The sequence below is a fragment of the Sminthopsis crassicaudata genome, chromosome 1 (genome assembly GCF_048593235.1).
Source record: "Sminthopsis crassicaudata isolate SCR6 chromosome 1, ASM4859323v1, whole genome shotgun sequence".
NCBI classification, from domain to species: Eukaryota; Metazoa; Chordata; class Mammalia; order Dasyuromorphia; family Dasyuridae; genus Sminthopsis; species Sminthopsis crassicaudata.
In genome coordinates this window covers 363497526-363509107 of record NC_133617.1, presented here as the reverse complement: position 1 = coordinate 363509107, position 11582 = coordinate 363497526, and the positions used below count along the sequence as shown (strand labels likewise).

At 32.7% G+C, this 11582-nt stretch overlaps 1 protein-coding gene across 2 annotated transcripts in view; it reads left to right on the top strand.

The window, feature by feature from the left end:
- Window positions 1-1391: 1391 nt before the first annotated feature.
- The window catches only part of RIT2 (Ras like without CAAX 2), a 669143-nt gene continuing 658952 nt past the window's right edge, over window positions 1392-11582 (top strand). Inside the window, exon 1 of one of the 2 annotated variants that reach the window (XM_074286067.1) lies at window positions 1392-1734. In XM_074286067.1, coding sequence (XP_074142168.1) covers window positions 1632-1734 — 103 coding nt within the window. In that variant the 5' untranslated portion in view covers window positions 1392-1631. The remainder of the gene's footprint in view (window positions 1735-11582) is intronic. The other variant, XM_074286057.1, reaches the window with a different exon arrangement.

The window sequence follows — 11582 nt, the reverse complement described above, 5'->3', positions numbered from 1 at the left end:
TAAAGATACCAGTAGCACTATCAACAAATTATTCAATAAGGATTCATTGATGACATATTATGTGATTATTTATTTTCTAGAATCTTTGCAAGTTCTACCAAAGAAGTAATTTTTACCTTCAAGGGGATTGCAATTTAGTTCTAAAGGTAACTCATTAGACAGCAGAAATGTAATGTAAGCTATTATGTAATCAAGGGATGTGATCTACTAAAAGAAATGGAATGAATGAGAATCTCTGAGTTTCATACTTGGTTCAGATTCAGTTTTTTTTTTCCATCTGCATAAAAAGTGTATTTATTACCTTCCCTACTTGCCTAATAAGGCTATTTTAAGAATCCAGTGATAACACATGAAAAATAATTTGATAATTGCAAAATGAATGCATAAAGATATTATTAAGTACTAAATTGTATGGTGCAGGCAGGAAGTAAAATACAATTTCATAATAAAATTATGGTCAGAAGAAAAATTTTTAGCTGAAATGGTCAATTCAGATAGATCATTTTTCTATATAAATCAAGGAGAAGACTTGGGTGGAGGGAAGCACCCACTACCATGTGTCAAACACTGTGTGTACTGCTTTAGAGAGTACCTCATCCCAAAGACAAAGAAGAAAATAGCCATTTGATGCTATTATCATCACTCTCCCAAATATTTAGTAAATTCACCTTTCATATTTGATATCATACTGGTTGTTCCATGCTGGTCAAATCATATTGCAATTTATGAGCATAGATAAATAATGGTCATCCAGTTCAGACACCAGTGTTTGATGTTTGATGTTTCACAAAAGGAAATGCCAATTGATTCAATTCATTCTGATTCAATTCAATTCAACAAACATTTATAAAGTGTCTAAATACAAGGGTAAATCTTTAGAAATGTTAATTTCTTGTCCTAAAGCAACCTCAATATCTCAGAGATGGCTAATTTCACCTTTACAGTGAGAATAGTCACACTAGACATTTCATAAAATAAACAGTGAATAAGGCTAATGTAAAAGAAGTAGGAGATTTACAAAACACATCAGAAATTCTTCATAATTGGATTTCAATTTTTTTAAAAGCCTTTCCCTTTGAAACCTGAACTGTAGCCATCAGTCCATGAGCCAGGATATTGCTAGCTAAAACTCCATTTCATTCCGTCTTGGCAGTGGAGATATGTCTGAAACTAGCTGACTGCCACAGGCATTGATAACCGTGACTATGCAGAAGAAAGAGAGAGAGAGAGAGAGAGAGAGAGAGAGAGAGAGAGAGAGAGAGAGAGAGAGAGAGAGAGAGAGAGAGAGAGAGCTCGGATGAAAGAGAAACATAGAGGAAAAGAGAGCCTGTTTGCAGAGAGACAAGAGAGTGAAGAATCCGGAAGGAGGGGTTGCAAAAGGGAGATTTTTATTGGAAGCAGTTAAAGTGGTTGCTATGAGACCTGCTCCAGCAAACAGAGGCACAGCAGCTAGCCTGAAACTGATTGTTCTTATCTCTTTTACAAAATCTTTCTTTTTACACAGTTTTTGAGTTGTTTAATATCCTAGCAAGCACCTGAAAGTAGGGTGTGTGTGTGTATGTGTGTGTTTTCCCCATCGTGCTCTTTCTTCCCTTCTTTCTCTCTACTACTTCTTCAATCCTTGCTGTAAGATGGAGATAGAGAATGAGAACATCTGCTCCTCAGGCAGCTCCTCAGGAGGGTCCAGAGAGTACAAGGTGGTGATGTTGGGAGCAGGGGGAGTTGGTAAAAGCGGTAAGTTTTTAATACCAAATATTGGGTATAGAGGAATCAAGGAAGCAGACAACTTTAGAAAGCTGAGAAATGATGCTGTTTTTGATAAGAGGGAATACTGCTTCAAGTTAACTGAACTGATATATATATTAGAAATATTTAAATGAATTATAATTAATAATGGAATGCTGAGTCAATTGAATTTAGTTCCATGTAGCTACATAAGTTTCTAAACTAATATTTTTGTCTTCTTAATTCATTTTCATAGTTCTGAATTTTTATTTACTATCATGCTGTTTTTGTTAAAGGGTCACAGTGTTTTAGGTCATATAAGTTACAGAATTGATTCCTATACTTAATGTACTTACTTATCATATTGTTGGTAGTATAATTTTGTGAAAAGATCACACAACTTAGTATCAGAAAAAAGTTGAAATCAAGGCCTAACTAGCTCTTATTGACAAGTTATTTTTAAACTGTGTGTGTTGGTTCCTGTACGTAAAATAAGATTAATAAAACTATCTCACAGAGTTATTGTAAGGCAAGTGTCACATATATATGTGGGCAAATCACACTCTCTAATCCTATATATACACACACACACACACATATATATATATATATATATATATATATATATTCTCAAAGATTTATAAGAAAAATGCTATGTAAATATGACCTATTGATCTAATATCATAAGTAATGAAAATCATTTAAACATTGTTAAGTCTTGGTTTTCTCATCTGTAGAATGGAAATAATAAACTTATGGGGTTATGGTCAGGGAAATATTTTGTAGATTTCAAAAGACTATTTAATTATAATGTACACTCAAAGTCTATGCATGTGATAGAATTCTAGGCTTGGAATCAAGAAGACCTGAGTTCAAATTTTTCTATAGACTGTTATTAGCAAGGCCATCCTGGTCAAGTCACTTAGTCACTCTCAATCTCTCTCAACTTCAGTTTCAGATTATATATGAAAAGTGTTTTGCAAACGGTAAAGTCCTGAATAGGAATAGGGCCTGGATCTATGGTTTCATTAGTATTCTGTTGTTCAATCATTGTTGTTAAGTCATTTCTAATTGTATCCAATTCTTTGTGACCCATTTGAGGTTTTCTTGGCAAAGATACTAGTGATTTGCTACTTTTTTTTTTCTCTACCTCATTTTACTGATAAGAAAACTGAGTCAAACAGCATTAAGTTCCTTGCCTAGAGTTACACAGCTAGTAAGTGTCTGAAGCCAGATTTGAACTCAGCAAGATGAATCTTCTTTGACTTCAAGGCCATCACATTATCTACTGTACCAAGTAATTCCAAGATGAGGAAACAAGTTTCTCTCCAAAACAGGCAGGAGCCTTTTCTGCTTCACATACTTAAGAGAGTTGCCTGGACATTAAGAGTGTGAGTTGTACAGTATCAGAGAGCTTGATCCCAAGTCTTTATTTCTCTGTCAGGTTCCTTTTCACTAAAAAATAATTAAAATATGTTACAAGTTAATTGTTGCTACTACTGTTGTTCTTTTTTCAAAGTCTTACAGACTACAAATTCATTAAGATCAAGTATTATTTATTAAATAACAAATATTCCTGGCACTTGGACCCTATCTTGCACAGAATATATACCAAATAAATATTTTCTGAATTGTTGTTGATTGTTTGGACGAATGATAGGAGTATTCAATAAGCACAGTAAATATACAATGGTAGAGAAGATTGGCAGATTTAAGTTGATGCAAACATTGTTCTATATTTCCTTCCTTTTGTCAGGGAATAAAGCACACCTAATCTGGCTTTTGAAGGATAGGAAGAAAGTTTATTTTGGATGTGAAGTTAGAAGTGGCCATCAAACTAAGAGATAAACTAGCCTACTTAATCAAACTTTGACAAAGAAAAAGGTAAACAAAAAGCTATAAAAATAGTGCATGAAGAAGTTTATACATTCACACACGGACTATTTAATGAGAAGATCAGTAAGTAAATGTGAATAGATTTATTTATATATAGAAAGTCAAAATACATTAGGAATGGAGTTTCTGTTGGGGCTTTATTAATATAAGGCCAAATGGCTAATGAGAAAAGTGAGTAAGGCAGCTGCATCTGAGGTTGATTGGATTGAAAAAGCCTCAAGGCAAGGATGTCACTAAAAGGGACAGAATGATTTCCAGTCACATATTTAAGATCAACATTAGGGATCTAATCATAATAGTGTCTCAAAAAAAAAAGTCATATCTAGAATTATTGTGGAGAAAGAAGCTACATAGACCTTACACCAACTTTATCACTGAGTTTAAAAAAAAAAAAAAAAAAAAAAGTTGATTCTGAGTATGAGAAACCAAGGCACTGATAGTGACTCCTAAAGAAATATAAAAGGGGAGAAGGAAGAAAAACACCCAAACTGAGGTGTCAGCACATGAAGTAAAATTGAATGGAAAAGTGAAATTAGGGAAAGGAAAACATGGTTCAAATGATTGTCAAAGAGAGAAAAAAAAAGAATCATCTCAACAAGAAGAATAGGGAAGAGAGAAAAGTTTTACAATTTTGAAATGGTTAGGCATTTAAAGGAATATTTCTAAGTGGTTTTATCAGTGTCAGGTCTGAATTGCATTGTGATAGAAGGATAGAAAAGTGAGGAATGTGAGAAATGCTAAAAAAGTGAGAAGAGGTGAGGTAAAAAAGGGTAATGAAAAAGCAAAAAAGAAGAAAAGGAAAACAGAATAAAGGGGGGCAGAAGGGACACAACAGGAGGGCAGGGAGAGTAAGAAAAAGGGGAGGTAACATTTTGTAGACTAAGTGAAACAGATGTCTGCAGAAATCACATATTCATTCACTCACTCATTATCTTTGCTTATTTTCTATTTCCTTGTAAGTATTTTGGAATTGAGGAGATGTGTAGGTATGGAGATGGAATAATTAGATTAAAGCCTGTCCAATTCTATAATGATAACCAAGGAGCCAGAGAAAGATACTAATATGGAAGAAAGTATTTTTCAAAAGAGATATTTTTTATGAAGAAATAAAAAATGGCCCCCATCTCCCACATATGCATACATGCCTATGTCAACCTTCAATATTAATATAATTTGATGAACAATTGTCACACAAGTTTCCCAAGAAAATTTTGAGGTATAGACATTTCCTTTTCTGAAGCAGCCCCATCTTTGCTCTGCATAGGGAAAAAAAAAAAAAAAAAAAAAAAAAAAAAAAAAAAAAAAAAAAAGCTTGGGCCATAATTAAATCTTCAGGAAATTACTTTTCCAAATGTGATAAAGCCAAATATGAGCTTCCAGCCAGCAACATCAACCCGATCAGGAAAAGCAAAGAGAAGGCCAGTTATCCAACTAGTAATTATATAAACCAAGATTATTTTATTCCTTATCCAGAAAGTAAATTCTATATTCCTACAATAGCAAATTTGAAGGAGATAAATATTTAGAATCATAGCTTAGATTTGCCTTACTAAAATTCCCAGGCTGTGATTCTTTGTTCCAATTATTTATCCAGTGATAAGACACACTGATATTTAGGAGCAAGTAGCTTATAACTTCTGCATATCTGCATATCTGGAATTAGATTGGTTAAAGTTACTTAAAATCAGAGCCTATAGGTTTATGCCATTTTCTCCTTCCATATATCACCTTCATTTTAGCAATTCACAGGAATTTATTTGAATTCAACAATTGTTTTTTTTTTTCTGTATTTAATAACCAAGAGGCTATAGGTTAGTTGTTTTTTTTTTCTTTTCATCCCTAAAATATTAACTCCAAAATATATATTTCAATTAGTTTGCCTCTCTCCAAATCAAAGAACCATTCTTGTAATAATTTCATGAGCTAACAGAGAATTCTTAAATTCAACAAAAAAGGCCCAATGATTTTTTCTCTTTTTTCTAATACAGGCCTCTATGACAAAAAATAAATTTGAAAGGTTCCTACAAATTTGGTACTTAAGTACAATACAATAATAAAATTTCCTAAGAGATATCTTGATATTGCTCTTTAATCTTCACACTGTAAAATAGGTAAAATTATAGTAAGAAAAATCAAATATTTCATAAAAGTCATTTCTTCTCTCATATTTATCTCTTCTTTCTTAAAATTTATGAAACAAAACTTTATACTAAATATTTGGAGAACATAAAGAACATTTTGACTGAAATGCTGAAACTCCCCCCAAAAAATTGCTTAAAAAGAAACACAGTGCTGAGTAAACCTGAGGAAAAACGATTCTCCCAGAAAGTGGTGCTTGAGGAGAGAAATACGTTGTTTTTAGAGGACAAGAGTAATGGCAGGCCCTTAGAGACAAAAGAATTGGCTTCTTGTAAATGTAACTGAAAGGCACTGTTTCCTAGTAGCTAATTTTCTTTTGACTGAAACTTGGAAATAATACTGTTCAAAAAATCTCAATCAAGGTACTGTTTTCAGGACTAAAAAATTATCACTTATTAATTGTATCATTTCTGATAGAAATGTGGAAGTTGCATTCTCAACCTAAAATAAAAATAGCTCAAAAAACTCTCATTTGAGGTTGAGTATTCACTGAGAGGAATCGTTAGAAAAAGCATGGTAAAACAAAGTTAACCTTGGATTCAGGAAGATCTGTAAGTTTAATCTCCACTATAAAATGTCTGTTTGAACCAGGAGGAATCACAACCTCTCTGAGTTGAAAGTGACATTGCCTTATTTCAAGAAACTCTTATATGACTTCCCATACTTATGAAAACATAGGTCTAGTAGCTAAAAATAAAATAAAATAAATATTAAAAATAAACAAACATAAAAACAAAAATAATTATCTTCTAAAAGCTTCTAGCTCCATCTCTTAATTTGTAGCTCTTATTTTATCACTGAGGAATGATACTATTAATTTTACTGGCTTCATCCTTAAATGTACCCTTACTCATTAGGCCAGAGAAAGATATAATTCACTACGTCTGACTTAGCAAGAATTTGTACTTAAAGGTTTGTCATAAGCTTAGTAAAAAATGAATTCATTTTCACATACTCAGACAAGTAACAGAAGAAATACAATTTAAGGAGGAACATAATAACTAGAAGTATTTCCAAACTTGTATGTGTTATGCATTTAAATTGATATAGGTCAGGTTATTTAACCAAATAGCTGTATCATAGATCTCCACTTATTATTACTAATATTTTGTTTGTAGGCACAGATTAGTTTTCACTTAATCTGATAGAGAAGCAGCACAGTACAATGGAAAGGATCATAACATATTAGGTAGGACTAAAAAGTGCCTTAGAATAATCTGTTTTAAAGATTTTTAACATAAAAGGATCTGTGAACCTAAATGGGGAAAAAATACTCTGTTTCAATATATTAGGTTTCATTTCTCATCTTATGTATTTTATTTTAGGCATAGCCTATACCAGAATGGACATTGTGCTCATGATATAAAAAATTTAAGAAGCTCTGATTAGTCCAATCCCTTTCATTTTTCTAGATAACTGGGAATCAAGGAAACTAAATTATTTTTAAGATTATTGAAGTTAGTAGGTAATGGAGCCCTCACTTAAATCCAGGATTTCCATATATTTTCTGCCTCTTTTTAAAGTGCACCAGGATTCTATGGTCTCTTTCTTAGTATTTAAATGACTTTGGACAAGCCACTTCAATCTAAAAATAGTCCCAATAAACATTGTATATATAACATGTAATGCCAGAGAAACTGAGGCAAGATAAAGATTAGAGTTTTTAATATTTTATTTGGATTTCTGAGAGGGAGAAATTTTCTGGGACCAAAGGATTCATTTTGGTCCCAGAGCTGATGTCTTAAAGTATTCAGCAATTTGTATCAGCATTGAATGTGAGATTCCAATGAGTTATATGTGGCTCTCTAGCAATCAGGGGAGACAAAGGCAAGGGGTGGAATCCGAACACTAAGAGTAGGAATTTCCAAGAAGGGACCATCAATCCAGTTCTGATAGGTTGGGGGTAGGACCATAAAGTCTGAAAAACTAGGAGTGAAGGGAGTAGTTAGTTACAGACAGAAAGTCTGGAACTTAGAGATAGGTATCTGAGATAGAACATCTGTAGCTTTATCTTATGGAATGCCAGAGTGGCCAGATCTCTACAACTCTAATTATCTAAGCCCTAATGAACAGGAAGAGGTTGCAACCAGGGGTATCGAGGCAGAACAATTCAAGGAACTGAGGCAGAACAACTCAAGGAACTGAGGCAGAACAATTTAGGGAAACTGAAGAAGAATTTAGGGAAACTGAGGCAGAACAATAAAAGGAAACTATGGCACAACAAATAGCACCAAAATTTGGATGGTATGGGTACAAAATAAAATTAAAATTGACATATAATTATCAGATTCTTGCTTGTTACTAAAAGTCTGGCTTATAAAGCCAGCTCTTTTGTAAAGCTTTTCTTTATGGCAGTCACAAATTATCTCTCTTTCACCTGACCTGGTATCATTTCTTTTTATGCTCTTATTATGTACTTATTATATTCTAATTTGCTTAAGGAGGGTAATAGGAGTCTAATCTAATTGCCATAGAGAATTCTTCTTAGGGCCTTCCTTTATCAACAACTGTGTTCCTCCCATAGTCATGTAGTGGGGCACTGAGATAGTATTTGTCAATATCAACCTTTAAACTTCAGTCTTCTGACTCTAAAACTAGGTTTCTACACATTGAATTACAATGATGCCATTCAGTTTTGTAGTCAATTTAAATGTTATATCTGCCACATTCATTTAATCAGTCACTCAACATCTCAGCCTCAGTTTCCTTGACTAGAAAATGGTGATGAAGAAAACGTTCATGATGATGGTATCAGTAGCAATGACTCTAAAGGAAGGCTTCATGAACAATTTATTTAATATATTTAAAGCAGTCACAAATTTTAAAGTTTAGTAACCTAGTGAGCTTAACTAATGTTTAAGGTATATAAGTATGAGCTATTTTTATTCTAGGTCTTTTTAAAAACTTTTATTGATTCTTATAAAAATTAAATACTTATAAAATGAATGAATTCATAAGTTGTTTGGCTTTTCTCCGCAGAATTAATTGGTAAATATATGTATGCATATATCACATGCATATTTATATAAATATATGCATATCCATATTTTATACGATGTAGCTATCCTCTTAATTTGTTTCTATGTCCTAGAAATAGGGCTAGTCTTAGATATTTACAAAGACATAAACCACAGCATGATTAATTTTGGAAGGAGCTTCCAAAAGTCCCCAGTTTGGAGCTTTTAACAGTGACTAAAATTTTCTTACTGAATTTTCAATTATATGGGTTAAGATATTCATTTATTGGAGCTCCTTACTAAATGTAAATATCCCCTGGAACTAGAAAAACAAGGATAGTTGTCAGCAATAATATCTCAATGTAAAGTAGTGTATCAGATTAGCAGCAATCATCTAGCAGATCTCTGAAAGAAAGTGTTGCTATTCATAACATTAGAAACAGAAAACTGATAAGAAAGATGGTCTAGATATCATACTTTATGCGATGAGGGACAGGACATCCAGGGAATTCTCCCAAGGAAGTTATGCAGAAAGGAAGAACAGGGATTAAAAAAAAAAAATCCCGAAGTCTTATTCCCTTCAGTTTTGGTGCTTATAAGTTCTGTTTTTTAGTCTTTAGGGCTCAAATCCCTTTTCTTTTTGCTAGGTCTGTATTATTAATTATATGTACTATGGCTAAACAGATAGCCAGAAAATATTCACCATCAGTGAAATGGTTGAAAGAAATTTTCTTTTGACCTCAATAAACCACATCCCACAGAATAAGGCAGAGATCAGAAGTTTATTTTATAGGTGGGAAAGAAGTTGTGCATTGAATATTGTATAACCTGCAATTTTTATATCCTCCCTCACTGGCTCATTCCCTATATTCCTGGTATTGATTAGCTTCAGCTCTTGTCTCTTGAGCAGTCATTGAAGGCACTATAATAATGGGACTGTACTGATACACCTTTATACAATCTCCTATTCTGAATCATTATTATTAACCTATAAAACTAAGATGATTAGGGAAATCACCTGTCACAATAGCTTCTGAAAGTGGTTTCTTAGATGAGCTTGAGTTTATCATCAGATATGTCTGCATTTGAATATTGGCTACAATAAATATCTCTTTTTCATATAATTTTATTCTTTTATTACATTTTGAACAAAAATGCACCAACTTACTTTGTTCTCTCCTCACTGCATATTTGACTACTACATTTTTTAAATGTTATGGTTGAAGCAAATACTGAGTCACATACATCTAGATTTAAAATAAATAGAAGTGGAGCATGACTTAGAGAGAAGCAGAAGAAGAAGAAGAAGAAGAAGAAGAAGAAGAAGAAGAAGAAGAAGAAGAAGAAGAAGAAGAAGAAGAAGAAGAAGAAGAAGAAGAAGAAGAAGAAGAAGAAGAAGAAGAAGAAGAAGAAGAAGAAGAAGAAGAAGAAGAAGAAGAAGAAGGAGACGAAGGAGGAGGAGGAGGAGGAGGAGGAGAAGACAATACCTATTCTTTTTCTAGGAAATTTGTCTTCCTTATTCCTGATGTGTTGTTCTATCTACTGTATCACCAGCAGCTGCAAGCCATGATTGAGAACACAAGGCTACTAGAAACTCCCAAATCATAACCCCTTTTTAGTTTCTTCACAAGTGCATAATACACAACACATTCATGTACACATGCACACACTTTCAGATATTATCTTTTTGGAAGCTCATGATACTCAGTCCATTACATGTTTCTCTGCATGTAATTAACTAAATATCATGTTATTGACTCTCACATTCTTCCCCATGCCGCTAACATGTTTAAAATATTGCTATACTTTTTTCAATACCAGTCCAAATCCTTCCAAAACCAAGTGGAGTAATATTTCCTCTGCATAGTATTTATTGTCTAATCAAAGGACTTAATCACCAAAAGTCATTATTATTTTTTTACATTTGCATTTATTTGATAGAAGCATCATTATAGTAGAAGAGTGTTTATTTGTTTGTTTTTGTTCTAGATATGCAATTTTGTTAGTGTAAGAAATGCCTGGAAAGAAAACTTTCTCTTCCATTATCAGATATCTGTTGTTGCTATTATTATATCAATTACTGAATTCAGAGTACTCCTCATGGTCTAGAGAAAATGGGGGGGGGATTATTCAAAATGACATAGAATCATTACCCTCTTCTTTCAGCTTATGAGAAAGGACAGGAAGATGTAAATAAGGCATCCCTAAGGGAAAATAGCTGTCAAAGATATTTTGGGGAAAAATAAATTAATACAGTTTCTTTTTTGCCTTTATGGTTTCTTTTTTCCTTATCTCTCCTCTCTATCTTGTTATTTATCTCTTTACTCTCTACTGTTTGCATTGTTATCTGTATCTTTTTATTTATATTTTTACTCTACTCTGTTTGGGTTATATTATCTGGTATATTTGAAAAATGATTTTTTTTGAAGAGAAAATGGCAGTTTATTGTTAGCCTTCGCCTCTGCCCAGGCACTTCTTTCACAATAAAAAAAAAAAAAAAGTATATAAATGTTTTTGTATTGCATATCTGGACATTTCATTAGAAAACAACTGCCACATATTTTTTCATGGAAGTGCAAATGGAAGAATATCCCCGCCCCCATGTGTTTTCAATTGTGATGCCCGCTTGTCTCTCTCCAAATTCTCTCTGCCGTGGGCTGTTTATTAGAATGTTATATCTTAAATAAATAAAAAAAAAATTCCTTCACTAAGAACAAAATTTTTTTCATGAGCTTTCCAGGTTAAAAATAAACACAAAACCAAATAATAATAAAAGAATGTTGAGGTCTTGACATTTATTGAATTTTATATTAGACACCATAGAATGGATAATGATTATAATACTCACAATCATAAACTCACTCT